Consider the following 19692-nt stretch of genomic DNA (forward strand, 5'->3'; position numbering starts at 1 on the left):
GACAGCAATCCAGATGATTCGGACACACAGTCGGATGCTGACGCAAGTGACCAAGGGGAGCTTACCGTTCGGCCTATCAGACCTCTGCCAACGCGCGCAAGCAACCGCATCATATGTGCATCGTCTTGTGCATCAACTCCTGCTGTAGCGTCTCTTCCCGCCTCCACTCCGGTGTCTGAGCTAGGCCTCCAAACATCACCCGCCACCGGTAGCGCACAACAATTCTATTATGATCCACGTGTTTACAGCCAGATCAACCGGCTCGAAGCTCAGCTACAAACTGTCTGCAGCCATATGCGGCTGTTAGAAGACCAACTCTTTACTTACCAACGGAAAATCAATACTGCAACCCGCCCAAACAAACGCCCGACGAATCAAAACCGGAGCGAGAGTTCTGACATCAGCCGAAGGTCGTGCATTGGCGCAAGCAGAGGAGGATTCACGAGAGGAAAAGAGACAGAAGAAGGCTGAAACCGCTCGTCTCCGTGCGGAAAAGCAGAAGGAACGGGACCAACGTCGTGCACAGAATCCGGACGCTCCATTCACTGGCTCACTCAATTCTAAGAACAAGGACGATCTATGGGATTTGGTGCATGCACTGAAGCTCAAAGTCGACACTAAAGCGACCAAGGAAGTACTCTTGGACTCAATTACGGCCCATTTTGCGACAGAAGCTGGGACGAAGGACAAAAAGAAAATGTGCGATACTCGGGCTTATTTGGTGGACGAGGGCGCCGTGCAGCTGCTGTCCTTGCGCCAAGCACTAATGCTATAGCAGGGCCTTCGCGTCTTGCTCCAGGATTGGAGAATCAAGTGAGTTTCGCAAGTGTTCATCGTCATTGTGCCTGACTTCTTGGTCACAGCTTGTCGGTCACACCAACCACCCATTGCCCGCTCAACAAGATCTATACCTGCCTAATTTTCCGCCCATACCTCATATAAATGCCCCAACATACCCCTCCCACAACCACGACTTTGGCTACCCATCCCAATTTGATGCCACGTATGGTGCTTCCGAGTTGTTCGATAACACTAATCAGACACAGTATTATAATGCAAATTACTTCGCTCATAGCTACAACACAGTCTAATGTACATACACTCCCTTTTGTTCAGTATATAATCCTATAATCAGCCATTTGTTGGATGCCGAGTGCAAATCACCGTCCCGCAAAGGCCATCAACGGCAAAATGTGACGGATTGTGACCTTTTCGCAAATCCGCTGGATGCTCCTTCATTTTTCCCCGGGAACAAAATCTGAAGATGTAGGTATACTTGGGTAATGTTTCTTGAAATGCCCCAGCCTTTTTCGGGCTCGACCGAGGTCATAAACGATGGAAAACGGCCAACCATACCTGAGATTACCCAACTTGATGTGCCGGTAGCCAAGATTTTCCATCGTCTCTGAACAGAATATTCCAATTTTGAGTACATATACATATGAGAGTAGTGTGAGTGAAATCCGGATGATACCGGAGTCAAAATATGAGACGGGATGGAGGAAAGTTGCGATTACCCAGTCATCGGGAAATTACCCAATCACTGGGAACCACAGTATGTCTGCTGATGAATGCAGCCTTGCTATTATTAGAAACGGGGACGAGACAACGAACATGATACAGAATCGAAATAAGAGCACCTTCTAGCTGAACGCCGTCTCTTTCAGCTTTTCCAGCTCGCTCCACGAGTGACCCACGCCAACCAGCTTGGGCAAGGCGTCCCAAAATTTCTCTCGCGATTCTGCGTGAAGCCTCCTTGCCTGCTTGACACAAACATCGCAGACGTCTTCTCGGACGGCATCCCAGTCCTGCTCCTCCCATATTTCCAGCGGGAAATGGCAAGCAGACCAAGAGGAGTCTACCCAACGTTTCAGTGACAAGCACTCGTTGGTACACTTTGTCGGCGAAGCACATGTGGCTGGGGGGGGGGGAGAGGAGAAACGAGACGCTCTCGGCTGTCGCTGAGAGAAGAGCAGGATAGGCGACGATAAGCATCCGCTGCTCCGTTGTCAACGTGATCGCGGACGCCGGCACTGGGGACATTCCAGACTGGAGACCAGGATGGCAGTTTAATGCGGTCCCGTCCAAGATACCCTCCACCCCAGCGCAAAGACCGAGATACATTATGGCGGGGGCTATCCATGGGGCCATGGCCTCCTTCGCTAACTCGAGGACGGGGAGAATCGGGTAGGTCCCAGTTGGGGGTGATTGGCGGCAATGGAGGCCAAGAATGTGTTTGGCGTAGTTGAGAGAGTCCCACGCGTCCAGCGAAGTGGGGTAAAGCGACGAAAGATGAGCCAGGCAGCGTTGGCGGAGATACTCAACATCGTATTTCTGCGAGAGACGGAGAATGGCCGCAAGAGTAGCCAAGGGCGGTGGTGAGCTGAACGAGGGCACGAAGAAGCTGGAACGACGGCTTAAGTAGAGGGAAACAGACGGCTCAGCGACGCACCTAGAGTCGAAGATAGCGCGGAAAAAACATGTCACGTCGTGGGCTGAATCTTGAAGAATGATGCGGGGACAACCGTCCACTCTATCGTCCTCCATCGTGTCGGTAGGCTGCGGAAATGAGAGCATGTCGGCGAAGACCGAGCTTCTGGCGGCAAGCAGACCAGCATAGACCCGGTATTGGGTGTTCTCGGCTTGGAAGACCAATGTAGCATCAGGGAACCACAAATCTCGAACCCGAAGGGTGGGCTGGGGGGGAGCGTCGAGTGGGTTACAGCTATTCATGGTGGTAGACGACAAGGGATGAGTACGGGACCCGGACAACGGTCGAACCGACCCGTCGTCATCGTTTGCAATGAGAAAATATTCCACATGGACGACACGTGGTTGATCGGCGACAAGATAAGACAAGATGATCGACGCCCTTGATCAAAGTTTTGTGGCTTGTTTCAAGTCTTCGACTCTTGACACAAACAAGCCATCACCATGCAAGTTTCCTAACGCCACAACCACGACTTCTATGAGATTTGTGTACTTTTATATTTGTGACATAAGTACTTGTACTGTATGCTCTGCGACGAAAAAGTTGTGGTTGTAATAATCCCATTTGAAAATCGGGTTTATCTTCCTGTTGCATTACCGCTTGCAGGCAGCGAGAAAACTTCTTGAAAGTAGCGTTTTTAGATTTCAAGAAAGCCTAGCCCGGCCGAGAAAGCACTTTTGATTGCTGATCATTGGTTGATTAGAAAGTAGTCACTGTGTGACACTCTTTGCGCTCGACTCCCATCATCATAGACTGCGGTCTAATGCTTTATTCCCTGACTCAAATGCAGCACTGCCGCCCGTTCGCACTCGAGAACAAGGTCATTTCCTCACAAAGTTCTGCTGATCCGAAGCCTGCCGAAGAGGTATGACTCAGACGAATCCGTTATTTTTGGGACCCGCTTGCCTTTTATGGAGGAGGATGTACATCTTGCCAGCCTTCTTTACAGCTTTTTGCTAGACGGTCCCGTTGCGTCAATATAAAACACCGACAGTTCCCGCCCACTGGTACTCGTAGCATCCATAACTTCAATGACTCTTGTCCCACGTCTCGAAGACCGGCTTTCAATGGCACACGCGTACGTTCGCCATCAAGAGATTTTCAAGTGACTCAGAGTCGCTGTCGAGCGTCTACGTTATCGTATAAAGAGTCATGCAAATCCTCCACTTCTTCAGGCCCATGTTTCCACCATTTACTAGCTACACACAGTTCTATGCTGGTCTGATCGTCTGGTGCGATCCGTCCAGCTACGATGCGGAAATCTCAACATTACCCACTGGAGAGGAGTACGACCGTCGAACAGCGCGCGCGCCGAAGCCTTGTCTCGTCGTCGCTGTCGATCACGAACAAGGCATGTTGCAAGTCGCTCGAATGAACGCATCCACGGTCAGTTTGTACTCCCTGTTCTCGCCTGACTCACTCGCCCGTAGCCAAGGGATACGCGCAAGTGGGTTCGGCTCGATTCTCCGCCAGCCATCACCTGGAGGGTTTCCGACGGCTGGATATGGGTCGGCAAGCCAGGCATGACAAAGATGATTCTCAACGACTCCAGACTAATGCACCGTAAGTATTCGAGTCGAGTCGAGTCGAGACCATGTACACCTACCTACAATGACTGACTTCTTTCAATTAGCGCACAGGGACACATCGTTTAGCATCAATCCCATTGCAGCGGCTAACCTGCAAAGTTATTGGACTCATCGTCAAAATTACCTTCGATGGCGACAGCTTAGTAGCGATCCAGTTGCTCCTCCATTGTCAGGAACCTCGAGCCCCGCGCCGTCTAGTTATCACGACGCGCCTGCGGCACCAGGAACGTTCACCACGCTCTACGCAACATCGGGACCAAACACGAGCGTGTACGGCAATCCACACTCAGCCCCCAACGCCGTATCCTACTACAACACCCTCTCCACCCAGCCTGTTGTGGTCCCCTCTGGGTTCACTGAGAGGCATTCAAATTTTCCTGGAGTTTGGAGAAATCCAAGTACCGGATGGTTTTGGAGCGCTAGTCGTGGACTAATGCCTCCGCCAACTTCAAGTTGAATGGGAGGTAGCTCACGAAAGCGGTGAACTCAACGATGACTCGGATTCGAGTCCGCTTATTAGTATTATTATTGGTATTTTATGGACAACCAAATATCCCAGATATTATAATTCCAGTTGGTTTCAATGTCAACTGACGATATGAACTTGGATGGATAGCACTTCAATGATCGCAATTAAATAGACTTTATCTTGTACGAATCAGACAATCATCGTGATACACCTGACTGCTCTGATAACTAGATAAGATTAGGTACACGGTCACGTGAATGTCAACGCGTCGTTTCAGGCTAACTAACACTAAACTCCGCCGTGTCATTTTCTAATCCTAGTGGAGCGCTGGGTTTCAACAGTGAATCACTGCTGATGCTCTGAACTGCTGAGTGCTCACTTTCAATTGGCCTCTTGGTCTTCTGCCGTCACCATCTGCATCGCGCGCGCAATTCTCCTTGCGACTTGCGTCAGGCTGTACATTTGACATCATCTTCTTGGGCACTGCAGACAAGAGACAGGGGTGGACCATGCCCAGGCCTGAATTAGGACCAGGTTCAAGGCTGACGCCGAACGTGACAGGGCAATCACCGCCGGGACGCTCTTGATATTCGCCACGTCGGCGGTGTTTACCTGCGAGCTCCGACCCCGAATATCTCCACATTGCCTTGACGTTTCATCAGCATCATTGATCTCATCGCTGAAGATCAGTGAGGAAACGGCATTCGCCTGTTGCCGCAGAATTCATAGGTGCGTTGTCGTGAGTCCTCGATCGCAATCGGTTCTTATGGGTTGTTGATCTCGGGCAGGAAACAAATGCCGAGATATTCTCCAACAAGTATCGGAATCCGTTTCGGTCCCTTCGAGAACGCCGTACAAGGCCGAGATCTCGCCGCGCAGAGCCGCTGATGAACAAAGTGATTTTCGGGTGGCTTCAGACAGATGTGATTTGCTTTTGTTTTTTTTGGGAGGGCCATGCTTGACGCGTCTGTATCGGCGGTGATAGCAGCATTGGCGGAAAAATCACTTTTGAAATGACCGACCATCTAATGCACTACTTGCGTGATTGAGGGAATAAATATTCCGAGGCAGCGCTGAGACATGTGGTCAGTGTAGATGATGGGTCGCGATTTGAGTGCCCGCCTCCTCATGTGTTTACTACAGAATTTTCTCGGATGAAACGAGAAAGCCACCAGTCCAGGCCTCCCCAGATACCGTATCCATGGCCAAAATTGGGCTTCACACGACTTACTGCCAGTGCGACTGAAGGACTTAGAAAATCTATATCTAATCTAATCTTGTCCAACTTGAATCTAATCGCAGTTTCACTGTCAATGGCACGTCAATAAATGGATTGAGCTTCGCCGGAACAACACAGACGGCTGTTGAAACGGAAACAGTTTGTTGAATTGAACAATGATCGGATGTCTAGATGTTCATGATAACTGACATGTACCTGAAGCGCTGCGAGCAATTCTGAGCGCAAAGTTTTCACGGTGTCCACGGAACGCGATCACTGCGACTTATGATTCTTCTCGGGTCTTGGCCCTGATAGCTTGGGTCTCTTAAAACGTATTTGGCTAGTCCATACCCATCGGTAGGAGTGCATGGGTAGCTAAAAGTTTCCGTTGGTCCCGGGTAAATTGAGTGCACTTCCGCGCGCAACGCTCCATTCTTCCCATGCACAATACTTGAGCATACCGCGGCCGTCTTGGATAAATCTCTCTGTGATTGTTCGGCAATCTTGGTTAAACTTACGACAAGCTGGAGATCTTCAAGATGCGATTCCTAGTGGCATCTTGAGACCATGCCTACATTAAGCTACAACAACGCCAAAACGGTAAAGAATTCCGTACCAACAAATACCCACCCCACATCGAACTCTGCTTGTTTTTGAATGAGTGCTGAATAACTCTGACCTATTCTCGATCTTCGACGTGAGGTCGCTGGCAGCTGTATTCAATGAACTTGTGACAATGGAATAGAAAGGAATGAATGGGGTGGACAGATACCTACACACACAACTAGTCTGGCCCGCACCCGGTCGTGCATCTCCATCGCATCTTTCTTCCCCATGCGACGTGGGTCAGTCCGTCGCCCTGTCGCCGTCGTTCCTTGTTCCCGATTTTGAGAAATCAATATGTTTGTTGGTTTTTACTTACCAATAAAATCATGTGCCTCCCGGGGATACATAATCTCGTCATGTGCGTACTTTGCCTGGATCCACGGAAGCGCCGGCCAGGATCTGCTTTAAAAGCAGAGAGTTGAGAGCGAGGGTGAAAATAGAGCAGAGTCTCACCGAGCGACCCCGCCCCGCAACCAACTTACACACCCCAACGCCATCTCTCTTCCACCATCATCATGGTAGCAACTCGCGATGCCGTAGACAAACTTGTTATGGGGAGAGACCTTACTCCATACCCTGAACGCCTCGTTAAATCGACTCCCAACTCACCACACGTCCTCATCGTTGGCGCAGGCGTCACTGGACTTGTCACTGCATGGGTTTTGCTCGATCGAGGATACAAGGTGTGTCTGTATGACGGAATTTAACGGTGTTCATCATCAACTGAAACAAACCTCAAGGTTACGATCCTCTCAAATGGCTTTGCCAATTTCGGAAAACAGCGCCTGACTTCGCAAATTGCGGGGGCGTTATGGGAGTACCCTCCAGCGGTTTGCGGATCGCATACGGACACAGTTTCTTTGGCGCACTCGAAACGTTGGTGCATGACGGCATATCACGCTTGGGACAAAATTGCCGCCGACCCGATTGTCGGCCAAGCCGCTGGAGTCCGAATGGTCCCGGCCGATTTTTTTCTTCCCCGTGCCGCTTGCATCAGATCCGACCCAACTCTCTAAGATGGAGGAGATCAGAGACAGCGGAGTTCGTGGCTTCCGACATGTTGGAACCGGACTTGTTGGCGAGCGGGATGTGGAAAAGAGCTATCAGGTCGGAGACGCGTATGAGGTGTTGTCGCCAATCATCGACACTGACCAGGCCATGCTATGGCTGACAAGCCTGGTACTCGGGAAGGGCGCTTCGACAGTGACAGAGAACATTGCGGATGATTTACTGGATTTGGAGGAGGGTTTATTGGAGCGGTTCGGGGCGGATGCGATTGTCAACGCGACTGGCCTGAGCGGAAGCACCGTTGCTGGAGACAAAACATGCTATCCTCTACGTGGAGCATTGATCCGCGTGATTAACGACGGCCAAGATTTCCCCAAGGTCGAGGCTGCTCTGACTATTTCTGCTGATGCTGCTCTCGACGGAGAGATCATTTTCCTTGTTCCTCGCAACGACAACATTCTCCTCATCGGCGGTGTTGCGCAACCCCACAAGGGCACCCTTGACATGACCCTCGACGACCCAGCAATCGTTCGCATGCGACAGCGCGCAGAAAAGTTCCTGCCCGCCCTTAAAAATGCCCGGCTCGACGAGGATTACCCCTTAGCGCAAGGTTTGCGACCATGCCGCGGTAAAAATGTTCGGGTTGAGCGGGAGATACGCCGCCGACCGGGAGCAGACAAGTCCAGCAGGATAGTGCACAACTACGGGCACGGAGGATCGGGTTGGAGTTTGTCATTTGGTTGCGCGGCTGACGTGTTGGACCTTATCGAAGACGCTTTGCGGGGAGATGAGCCGGTTCCTATGGCGGAAAGTGGTGTCGTCGTCTGTCCGAGCTGCCACGTTCATATTCGTAGCAAATAAATATACTCACATATTCCGTAACTTATTCTTATTGCTCTGTGTTTTGAACCAAGTTGTTTGCCAAGTTGACTGAACGAGAAAAAGGTGTGAGCCGTGACAGTGGCGGTGACTATCAATCAATTTGTGACGCGTCAGCCGGTCTCGCGTATGGCCGCTGCCACCATGTCGACCTCACCGTCGGTCGGGGCGCCTGCGGGTAACGACGCGCGGGGTGCGGTTGCTCACCTCATCACTAGGGCGAGTACCTATCCCTGCTCTGCGGCACCCGCCGCCTTTTCTCGTCTCGCCCAGAACACTTCATCCACTTTCCAACTCGCACTCGATGCCTTGCTCCCCATTCTCGACACTCAGAAGGGCGAGGTTTGGCTCTCTCATACTGCTTTCTACAGCTCTCAACAGCTCATATAGGTCTCTGACAGGATTCTAGTCTCGTTCATCCTCTTCGCGCTTTACGCGCCACATCCAATCGCAATCAATCCCTTCAAGTCTGCCCTCATCGCAACCTTTGTTGTCGAGCGAGACAAGTCTCTTGTCCAATCCAACACTGGCTCTGTGGCCGACAATGAGCCCCTCGTATGGGTTCTTTGGAAGATTTTGAAAGGCGACGGCGATGATGTGCGTAATTCGACACTCAAGTATGATATCTGACCGAGTTATAGATCGGCCCTTACTCTCCGAGTGCTCTAGCTCACTCTCTTCTCCCTCCCGACCTCCGGGCAAGTAACTTAATTCTGGACGAAAGCCTGTATTCTACCAATGACATGTTGCGTGTTTGTTGTTCTCATTCGCTCTTGCTGATCTGGACGAACAGAGATAACTTGTACGACACTCAAATGCACCGAATGACGCCAATCCCAGGAACACCAGCACCCTTCATCTCGACCGAAAAGGACGCTGAAAATGCGGCAATAGCCCAGGCCATGCGACTTTTACTCGCAGCACGTAATCGTGTACTTACTCTCTCTGAACAACGAGTATGCGATCGTCTGATAACACCCCTCGTCAAATCTGACCACTCCTAGCAACTCGTCCCCCACCTCACCACCCTCGTCGCAACCCCGCTCATCACACAATCCGACCTTGCCTCCTTGTCCGCCCACAATCCCAATATAGCTGCGCCACTATTCGCAGCTTTTCTCTCCGGTCCGGCTTCCGGAACTCATGCTGCATTGACTGCCCTATGTGACCTCCCACCGACATTACCCACTTTTGATTTGTTTGGTCGACTCCTTCGGGACGAAACTCCTCTCAGTGCTGATGGCCCTGGCCCAGCGTTTTTCACTGTCGGTGCCTTGGTGACGACCGAAGTGCTTGGGGTGTTCATAGCTCAGAGCATCAACACCCTCGAGATGGCAGAGCGCGCGGAGAGGGAAGGCAGGGTCAGCATCGACTTGTTCGCTCAAGGCGTTCAGCATGTGTGTATTCCCATCCTGTTGTTCTTGTCAACTGATTGCTCGTCCAGCTCTGCCGGTTCTATCACTCTCTCTGCAAGCTCAACCTTGTCGATGTTACCAACGATGTCGAGACTGCGGCGATGACCCACTTCAGTCTTGTTCATGCGCGATTCGAAGAGGCGAATGCGCTATATCGAACACTGATTGCTGGCCGCGGTGTCGGCATCGGTGGCGGCGATGGAGGGTTTCGCGGAGCCTGATGGCTCGGGAAAGGAGGTTCTGCTTGTTATGTGCTTCCACTTATGACCTACCAAGGACGGTGGTCTTGTTCTTTTCACCACTCGTTTCTTCTCTGTGGTCGTTGGCTCCGTTCCCCTTATGAGACCAGATTAACATTCATATGTACAATTATGCAACCTTGGCTACGGAAACCGAATATGGGTTACAGTTATGTCTATGATTTGGCTGTAAAGTTTTCCCACCTGAAGCTGGAGAATTCCTCGGGCCGGTGACTTAAACGCGGTGTTGTGGTTTCATCTCGGGATGATATTGTCCAGCGCGGGAGGTTATGTCATGCCAACTATGCTGATACCCTGGCATGGTTCAATGGTTGCGAGGCAGAGTCTGAGCCCATGTGCAATCAGGCGGCGAAACAGACTTACAAGGTTTCAAGTATTCAGCTATGTAATGGGTAAAGGGAGAGAATCAATACGGATCCCAGTCTGCCACACGCTGTTGCAAGCGGTGGCGCCGGACGCTGGGACGAAACGAGCGACACAACTACTGGCTTCAGAAGAGACAGTGGAGTCGGCATTGCCCTTGGGCGCCCAGTAGTAGCTTCAAGAATACTTGTTGCCGTCAGAGGTCAACCAGTTCAACTTCTATCGATTGTCAAACTCCAAAGATCCATTCGAGGCGGACGATTCAGAAGTATGGAACAGGAGTCAATGCACTTTCCTATTAATACTCGGTGCGGACAGTTAGCTCCGCGAGTACAGTAGGTCGGCCAGCCTTCGGGTTGGATTGACTCAGCGGACCGGGGTCTGGATTCCTGTGTTTCCGTCAGTTCTGACGAGTGACTCTTCATGCCAGTTTCAAGAATTTCAAGTTGTGCTGCCATTAATATTGACGTTGCAAGCTTAACAGCGCCCATGCTAATCATAACTCGGTCGCGCACAGGCTCAGCTACTCAGATAAACGCGCCATCGCGTCGAGTGCAACCAGCGGAACCTATATTTGGTAGATGGAAGCCACGGAGATTTTTACCGTCCGAGTTCGAAGCCGCGGGACTCGGGATTCGCATTTGGCAGATTGTCCTTGCTGTCTTTCAGGTTAGAGCTTCTGGCGTCATTTGGCGCTGACGGCCGTGGCGGGACGCGTGATACTTGCACTGACGGCGGTAATGTGAGAAGATGGGCCTGAATGAATGCATGAATGGATGAGACTATACTGGGCCAGGTATAGCATCCGCAGCAGACCGACCCTGAGTGGGGGGACGAAAGGAAAAAGAAACCTCCGACTCGGAGGACGTTCACTGACGATCTCTTCAAGGATGTGGGTCCAAGATGCTAGTTAACAAGATGAATATCAGAGCGAAGAGACTGCAAACACGAAAACGATAATTAAGTATATATTTCTACCTACACACCTCTCAATCTCATGAACTAGGCGTAGTGTGCTTGGTTCTCGGCCGGACCTTGTTCCTCCGCAGGCTAAGCGGCCGCTCCTTGCCCTGTTTTCCAGATCAGAAACTAACGAAAAGAGCACCAGAAAGCAAAGGGTGCTCGCCTTGAGACGTTGGTACACTCCACAGGCATTGCAAACCTGCTGTCCTGTTTTACTCCGCCTCCAAACACTCGTCTGTCTAGTGCCACAATGACTGCATTTGGGCCCCGTATATTCCTCATCTGGGATGCGGTTAACGGGATTATCTTCATAGTCGTCTCTGTCAGCGTCAATAAGTTCTTGAGGGCGAAGCTTGTTTCGTTGCTGGAGGTAGAGACCACACGCATTACATAGCGGTCGCTGAGTTTGTGGCTCTCGTCGCCAGAGGGGAGTCGAGGTCGCGTGACAATGGAAACACTCTTTTTTTGTCTGGCCATTCTGGCTCTGGCGACGGGGAGCAGGAGGATTTGGATGAGGGGGCATGATCATTGGGGGCAGGGTCGGAGTTCCATTCATAGGCGACATGAAGTAGGAGGATGGCGAGGCAGAATCGGAGGGCGTTGTCGTCGAAGAAGAAGAGCGTTCATAACGCGACCACTTGTCATCGTATAAACTAGGGTTTGGTCCCGGCCAGCCATGCGACCCGTGGGGGCCACCATTCGTGAGCCAATCGTCTGAAGGGCGGAAATGCCGGCCGGCAGACGACGATGAGGGATTCCCATGAGCGGGAGTAGTGCCCGAGGCTGACGTCAGGTCGTGCATCGTAAGAAGACCAGAAAAATCAACGTTTGGGGAGGAGGTGGCAGCTGCCGAGTTTGAATGGGGTCTGGGGTTGCCAATGGGAGCGCGATGGTGGCCACTGGGAGGAGAATACCGCCCGTTGCCGTGGCCGTTCGGTAACCCAACAAGGCCCGCCACGGGAGAAGCGGGCATCCCGTCCATTCTACCGTACGGTGACCGCTCTACAATAGCACTGGTCAGATGTCATTGTGCAAGGCGGACAAAAGAACGCACCATGCGAGTCATTCCAGTAGCCTCTCAGGATGGGCATCGAGGGCAATGACGGCGGCATCTCCTCCCGTGGCGCGAACAGGGTCGGGGCTGGCGGTGGCGGCATTGAAATCGAAGACAAGTTTTGTTCGGCACCCAATCGGTCGTCTTCTTCTCTCTTCACAACGACAGGTAGCGAGAGTGGGAGGGGAGGCAAGGATAGCTCGTTGTTCGGCGCTTGCAGCATTGTGGTGGTCCGTATATAAGCAAGACTAACCCCAGCGGCAATTTTTGGACAAGATAGGTGACGGGAGGTGGAGAGAGAGTGGTAGACTTTTTTGTGACTTGACACGGACGTGATTGAGGTGACGCCCTTCTAACACTGAGGAATTGTCGGGAGCTACGAAAACCGAAGGGGTACGTGGCCAAAGCTGCGCTTTGGTGGTTGGCTAGGAACCCACTCTCCCGAGGTCTACTTTTGTACCACCATTCACTTTTCACTGGTCCCTCACGCGCGCGCGGCGTCACGTTTTGACAGATGTGATGATCCTAGTCAACCGATGGCTGTGCATTCAATTCCGTCTATCCGCCTTCGATGCCTCGTTGATTCGTTCACGAGAATTATTGAGCTGACGAATAAGCCATACGCTGGCCTTGGCGCACGGCGGTCATTAGGCAGGGAAAATACAATCAGTCGGTTGTCGGAGTCGAACGAGTCTGACAGCCCACGTGCAATTTCCGAGTTTGGATTCTGATGATCTACGTTATGGATGACGCACAACTTCTCCCGCTCGTTATCTTCAAAATTAGCCACCTGGTACGCGTTTACTGTAACCCGCAGTTTGCGGGATACATTGTACCGACTCATTTCCGTGCTTTCATAACCCCATCACTTCGACATCTGCCGGAGACACCACCTCCCAATCCAACTGCAAGTTAATCTTCTCTTGGGGTGGGACAGAACAGATCCAATTCAGCTTGCGATCTAGACCCAACGTCTCTCCGGCCGCAACCCGCTCGGGATCATCCGCGCCATCCCATTGTGCCACAATACCACGGGTGACTTCTATTCGCTGTAGCTTGGTTGGCACCGAGTTGGAGTTGCTACTGCCAGGGATCGAGATGCCGGCAATCGCCTTCGATTTCCCTGCGACACTCCCGAGAAGAGTGCTGCTACTCCCACTGCTACGTTTGTCAGTCGAAGCAGTATTCGTGGGTGCGGTCTGTTGTATTTCAGGGACCTTGAGCGCGGGGTTCACCAACTTGACTTCGATTCGAGAATCTCTTGATGTGGGAATCTGGTCGATGATTTTGAGTCGTGGAATAATCGCGCGTTTGGTATTATGGACCGAGATTCGCTGAGTGAAAACGTGGTTCGCGGATTTGGTGTAGAATCCAGATTGCGATTTTTTCTTGAGGACTGGGTGGTAGGTTATACGTAAGGAAGCATCGACACTACAACCGCCTGCGTCAGTGGTGGAAACGGTTGATGAACCAAACCCACCCAAGGGGACACTTGAAGGTTTCTTGAGGGCTGACGGAGGGAATCCGAGATCGGGCGACGAAACTGCCGTCCAGATACATGTTCGCCATTCCGTCAAGCAGCATATACTCAGAGTTGTTAACAATCTTTGCCTTCAATATTGATTCAGTACTGATCTCGAGGGCAGGGAGTAGAACGCACAGTAATATGGGCCCGGGTATCCACTTTCGGAACACATACCCATTCCAATTCCGCCTCCAAGGCCAGCTTAACAATCGTAAAGCTATGAAGCTCGCCATCGCTAGGAATGGTGACAGTGCCCGGAACTCGAAAAGTCGCGCTCACGTTCCCTTTGGACGTTACCTGGGCCGTAGGAAATCGGATGGCTTGTGGCGACCGCGACCGCGACCGCCGACGCCGACGAGAAAGGGGACTACTAGATCGAGACCTGGAGCGCGAGTATTCGCGCGAGCGATCTGCTTGGATTATGACGGGTGCCGGTGCTCGTTGGAACATGACCGGAATACCAGCATAGCTTGCTGGTACTATGGGTGTAGGCTGATATGGAGGCCGTGGATGATGAACCTGTAGGTGCCAAGGTCCAAGTTCCGGAATATTGACTCCAAATGTAGGTGTAGTAGTCTCCAAAGTCAGAAGAGCGTCGTTCCAGGACTTGTGGATCGTATCAGAGGCATGTTTGCAACGGTATGGTCAGCGAGTTTACCTCTCCCGTGTCTTGCTGGACCTCCGCTTTGTAGACAAGTGTCATTGCTTGCTCCTTTGCAGACATATCAACACGGAGATCATATATGGCCTTCCAAGTTGCGCGTGGTACGGCTAAATGGATACGGTCAGTTTCACCCCCTTCTAATGACTCTGATGCCCACTCACCGTAGATCAGAGAAATTTCGACCTCGCCCTCACTCTCCGCAAAGACGCCGAGAGAAACCCGCTTTTGTAGCTGCGCTTCCACACCTTTGCCTTTATTGGCAAGGTCAACCTTCTCGGTCTCGTGGAGGATTTCGGCATCGAGCACTTGAATCTGCGACTCCAGCTCTGTCTTTCGGGCTTCCAGCTTTTCGGTCGTCTTATCGTATTCCCCAACCACCTCGGATAGTTTCGATGCACCGATATCCTTGACATTGAGGGTGTTGATATAGTTCAGGACTGCGGTCATGGATGTCTTCACACGCTGGCGCGCCTGCTCTGCCAATGCAAGTTTCGCAAAAAGCGCCTCGAGCTCCGGAGTAGGGGCGGCCGAGGTACTACGTGAGCCATCGCGGCGTTGTTGGCGTTCTTGCTTCGCAGTGGTAATGGACACATCTTGTATGACAACTGAGCCTTGGCCCTCAATTCTTTCAAGAGGTTTCAGAATACTTGGGTATCCTTTAGGAACATCAAGGACACACCTGAGTGACTCCGGCTCGAGAACAGTTGGCAAGCCCGAGATGTTGACTTGATTCAGGCCTGTTTTGACCGCAAGCCGGAAGACGCGTGTTATTTCCGCTCGCGACGAATAGAGGCTGACTGATGCAATCTTGCTGGCGACAGAGGCTTGTAAGTCCAGTGTTGTGGCGCCGTCAAAGGGCGGTGGAGTTGAAAGCTGGTCTTCTGTGGACATGTAAGTGAGGAATGAGAAGAGAGAGGGAGTGGAGAACAACAAGAATGCCTCATTGAATATAAACGCTGTTACTTAAGTTGTTGGCATGATGATAGGCGCTGCCGCGAGGCCAGTCTTAGGCAGCTCTGGAATGGAAGGTCGACTCTTGATGAATCTACGGAGTTCAGACTCCTGAGGCAGAGCTCTGAGTCGATATTGGACGAACCCGTTCTGGATGAGAGAGAAACTCGGAAACATGGTGCTGTGACGGCAAGTCACAGATCCGGAAGGATCAAGCCTAATCAAGCCGAAATTGATTAGATTGCTGCGAGTGGATGCAAATCATCTATCTACTCAGTGATTTCCGGCCAGGATCCCCAGAAACTCGACAATCTCCGGGAACCCTTTCGCCGACGTGTTGTCAATCCGACTCAATGGTTCATCTCCAAGTTGTCGCATGGTTTGTGAATGCCACTGGATGGTGAGAGATGACAATATTTCGAAGCTCCTCCAACTCCAAGGCTCCTGTCATCCCACTGGCAGGCGACGATCGCGCAGCATCGTGAGATGTTGTTGCGTCCATGTACTCGGACGTTCCTGATTCTCGTTGTTATAGCAAATGACAACTTGAAGTTGGAGCTTGGAAACAGTTTCATCCACGGTGTCCCAGCCACGCACACGTTTGAGGAAAAGTAAGCTCGCGGGATTCGGCTCGCAAAGGAAAGAGATCGCGTCCGGCTGCGCTGGTCGCCATTCACATGATGGATTGATTTCAAGTTGCTCATTCGTGCATGCCAATTTGAACCGGAACTGGAAGGGCCAACGTTTAAATTTCGTCGACTTTGTGACAAATATTATATCAACGGTCATGGCCCGCGATCGGACGAGTCGCATCTGCTAGTGCTGCTTGGCCCTGCCCCGATGTTAATATCTTCCCACATTGAGAAGCAAATACGCAATTTAGTGGGTAGTAAGCCTGAGGTTTGAAGTAAGTATATGCGCCGTCAAGGTCGTGCAGGAGACCAAGTGTCTCACTACTGCCTGGCGAGCTTGAGTTGCTTACCATGACCAGGTTGGAGCCCATAAATGTTGTGTGGTCAATGAGGGTTCTGCACTTGAGTCATCTCCCAATAGCTCAATCGAGCGCGGACCGGAATGTCGCACCAATCCCAGCTTGAAGCCCAGGTCCAAAACGGCACAGCGCACCACTGTCAGCCGGAAAGAGCTTACATGGCATGCGTCGAATGTCGTCGGCGTCATGTGAAGGTTTGATCTCCAAGTTTCTTTGAGCAAGACTGGTAGCTTACGCACCTTTAATAGTGCACACCCGCCGAGAGCAAGAAGTCCGGAGACGCATCTTGCCAGCGCTGCACAAAGGCGGGAATATTATGTGAATATTTAGATGTTCTGGATGAACGCGCGCGGGCCACCGGAACCAGTGAGTTTTCGGCCTGCGATCCGTGTTGCAAGTTCTCTGACATTTCTAGTCAATCCAAATCGTTTTAGATAGCATTCAGTAAATAGACTACATATCATTTTAACCATAGAGAATTGGATAGAAGTTCGCAGAACTTAGCTACTATGCGGAACCGACATCGCAATCGCACCGGACCAAGCGCGTGCCAGAGAGCTTTGTCGCAATTTTCCCTCGTGGCCGGGTATCGACGCATTGTGCAGGTCTGTGAAGACGAGCTATAAGAGGGTGGTAACCAGACACCTCTTCCAACTACCCTCTTTTCGTCTTGCCACCGTGCTCAGGTTATGAATCCCCATATGGAGAACCTTATCAGCCTCATAGTAGGTGATACTTTGCGGTTTCTTGGTTGGAACTGACATCCAAACAGCGTTGGCCTCCGAACGCGCCGCCGCTAGTGCATCGTCCCGGCTCCACGGGAATCCTCCACAAAGGTGCTTTTTCGCAGGGGTTATACGTCGGGCGCCCTGATACTTGGCTGGTGCGTGTGCTGCTTCATTTCGATGGCCGATCGTCTCAGTTTGCTGTCTAGTGCCCATCCCCACCGGCAAATGAACCACAGGTCACGATGGACGATTTAGACGCCGGGCGCGCGTTTATCCCAAGCTGGATGTTTGATCCAGACGAATCGGACCTGCCGGTGGAGAGTGGCAAGCTTGAAACAGCTGCAGCGACTTCAAGTTATTCCAAAGCCACCCCCGCCTTGGATTTTGTCTCTGCCCCCATTGCTGAATCGAAATTCCCTGCTGAGTTTGTCTGGCAAGAGAGAGCATTCGCACCTCCGAACGTCCTCCCCGCTAGAACCCTCAGCACATGGAGCTGGAGGCTATACCTCCTCACGTCCCGGATTACCCACCACTCGGACCCGTATATCCTCTGGCCTCACCCGAATTTGTCCTGAGATTGGATGCATTCGGCGTCGCTTTCACCGAACTACATGGTCCGTGGTATGGGGAATATGTATGGGCCTTCCCTCCCGGCTACGACGCATTGCAAACGCCCTTGCATGGTCAACGCCGCCTGCCGACCCTCCTGACGCAGAGGTTGAATGCGGAAGATGCACCAAACACATTCCCTTGCAGATTCGAAGGGACTCATAGTGCCCTTGCTCAGGAAGAAGCAAAAAAGTCCGTAAGCGCTGACTTGCCGCTGGGAAATGAGGAGTTCGAGGAACGATATTCGATTCGGCAAGGAGGAACGGTGGTGAAGAGTGAGCGCGACGAGAGGCTTGCACAGGCATTGGAAGACGCATGGAGCGAGATGGGGCGCTGGAGGTGACTTCTGGGGACAGTGAAATGGGAGGGATATATATCATCCGTTTCAGGGTAAAGCCATGCGAGTGTACTATTAGACACTGTATTGTGCTCAGCAGTTAAGCATATAATATAGTGTTAAAACACACCAACAACGACAAGGCGAGTTGCGACTTGAAACCAAGGGCTAGCATAAGTCCTAATAGTTAATTTCAGTGAAAACGGCGCGACGTGAGGAACAAGAGATACATGCCTGCAGAAAGCGAGCGGTATCCCGGGCCTTCTCAAACCTGTGTTCTGTCGTGAGATATTGCTCAAGTCGCCTCACTCAAACCCTCCCTTTTCCTGCATCATATGTCGAAGCTCAATGGCCTTGGATCGAGTTTCGGGGTTTTTGAGTTGGATTGCTCGGGCGGTGCGCCCGGGCCGCATCGTGGTCCTCATCTTCGGCAATATTTGACACGGCGCGAGCTGCCAGTGGGTTTGCGGGAGACTATCATAGGCGTGGTAACAGTCGATGGAGAGAGGAGGAATTTGGGACAGATGCGCCATCAGTCGGGTCACCAGTGAGTTTTTCGATCGATCTGCTGTCGAAAAACCACCTCCACGACTCTCAGCACGCGTCCCGTTCGCTCTCCCCTCGACGCACAGACGCCTCTGCACAGTGTCGCTACGTGGCATCTTCAAGTTCCTGGTCCTTCATTGTGTTCATAGTCTCCCGGTGCCTGATTTCCTTAGGCGTCTGCTTGACCAGTACTAGTACCTGAGAACTGGAGCTCATGACTTCATCGTATATCACTTCCTGGGCCAGAATCTGCCATCGCCTGCCACCCGAATACCAAACCTGCGTCTGGCCCTGAAGCGCTGCCGCGCTTGCGCACTCACTATTCTTTCGCGGACAGTTGGGAACTGCAGCGCGGCATATGGTGCCCGCACCGGGCAGGTGACCTTTGCCAATGTGGGGCACATATAAACGCGCATTCCATTGCTCAAAAACACAAATCCCAATCGCAATTGCCAATGCGTCTCCCTGGTTTCACACATACCGCTCTCCTCGCCGCCTCCATCGCCAGCGTACAGGCATACGACTTTCGCCTGTTATACACGCTCCCTGCCGACATGGACATGGTCACGTTCATCGTTCAGTATGGCCTCAAGTCCTCCGACGTTGCGCAAGCTCACTGACCCCGCCAGCTTTGGCAACACATGTGCCAAGTGGGCGCCCGCCGTGGCCGCCGGCTTGACTTTCCAGGGCTTCAACGTGCAGCCCGGCGACTACCACGGGCTGCACACAGATAGTGAGCGCGAGGAGCTTTACATTTCGTGGTGCTAATGGGTTCTCAGCGCAAGCTAAGATATACTGCGTCAGTCCTTCACTGATTATGATCACCGTTTAACGCTGAGCTGACCCGCAATGCAGGTGTGGAACGTTGGCGGGGACCCACATCAGCCGGAGACGTTTACTGAGGATGTCGCGGCGTCGTTGAACGCGACGCGCACGCCGGCGCCCTGAAATACTGTACTGATTTAAAGTTTGATGTGATAAAATTTGGTTTCGTCACCTGACCGTTTCTGACTCTGGTTGTGACC

At 52.0% G+C, this 19692-nt stretch overlaps 6 protein-coding genes across 6 annotated transcripts; 3 read left to right on the top strand and 3 right to left on the bottom strand.

Moving 5' to 3' along the window:
- Positions 1–1643: 1643 nt before the first annotated feature.
- Positions 1644–2664, bottom strand: MIND_00629300 (uncharacterized protein; the record flags this gene model as incomplete). Its single annotated transcript, XM_037363034.1, has 3 exons — positions 2453–2664; positions 1849–2404; positions 1644–1808 (listed from the first exon to the last, which is right to left on the bottom strand). Exons 1-3 carry the CDS (start codon positions 2575–2577, stop codon positions 1644–1646), a joined length of 846 nt encoding a protein of 281 aa, XP_037220955.1. The 5' UTR covers positions 2578–2664.
- Positions 2665–3643: 979 nt separating this feature from the next.
- MIND_00629400 (uncharacterized protein) lies at positions 3644–4537 on the top strand (the record flags this gene model as incomplete). The annotated part of the gene is made up of 3 exons (XM_037363035.1): positions 3644–3877; positions 3922–4054; positions 4125–4537. 3 exons carry the CDS (start codon positions 3644–3646, stop codon positions 4535–4537), a joined length of 780 nt encoding a protein of 259 aa, XP_037220956.1.
- A 2352-nt stretch (positions 4538–6889) lies between these two features.
- Positions 6890–8243, top strand: MIND_00629500 (FAD-dependent oxidoreductase; the record flags this gene model as incomplete). The annotated part of the gene is made up of 3 exons (XM_037363036.1): positions 6890–7057; positions 7115–7330; positions 7392–8243. 3 exons carry the CDS (start codon positions 6890–6892, stop codon positions 8241–8243), a joined length of 1236 nt encoding a protein of 411 aa, XP_037220957.1.
- A 144-nt stretch (positions 8244–8387) lies between these two features.
- On the top strand, positions 8388–9897 carry MIND_00629600 (uncharacterized protein; the record flags this gene model as incomplete). The annotated part of the gene is made up of 6 exons (XM_037363037.1): positions 8388–8603; positions 8652–8858; positions 8903–9006; positions 9055–9217; positions 9266–9658; positions 9706–9897. Exons 1-6 carry the CDS (start codon positions 8391–8393, stop codon positions 9895–9897), a joined length of 1272 nt encoding a protein of 423 aa, XP_037220958.1. The 5' UTR covers positions 8388–8390.
- Positions 9898–11294: 1397 nt separating this feature from the next.
- Positions 11295–12539, bottom strand: MIND_00629700 (GATA zinc finger domain-containing protein; the record flags this gene model as incomplete). The annotated part of the gene is made up of 3 exons (XM_037363038.1): positions 11295–11369; positions 11426–12264; positions 12317–12539. 3 exons carry the CDS (start codon positions 12537–12539, stop codon positions 11295–11297), a joined length of 1137 nt encoding a protein of 378 aa, XP_037220959.1.
- A 631-nt stretch (positions 12540–13170) lies between these two features.
- On the bottom strand, positions 13171–15396 carry MIND_00629800 (uncharacterized protein; the record flags this gene model as incomplete). Its single annotated transcript, XM_037363039.1, has 6 exons — positions 13171–13747; positions 13797–13927; positions 13977–14447; positions 14500–14612; positions 14667–15130; positions 15185–15396. The coding sequence occupies 6 exons, from the start codon at positions 15394–15396 to the stop codon at positions 13171–13173; spliced, it is 1968 nt and encodes a 655-aa protein (XP_037220960.1).
- Between the last annotated feature and the right edge of the window lie 4296 nt (positions 15397–19692).

This window comes from Mycena indigotica (assembly GCF_014461135.1).
Source record: "Mycena indigotica strain 171206Taipei chromosome Unknown Mind.scaff0005, whole genome shotgun sequence".
Classification (NCBI taxonomy): Eukaryota; Fungi; Basidiomycota; class Agaricomycetes; order Agaricales; family Mycenaceae; genus Mycena; species Mycena indigotica.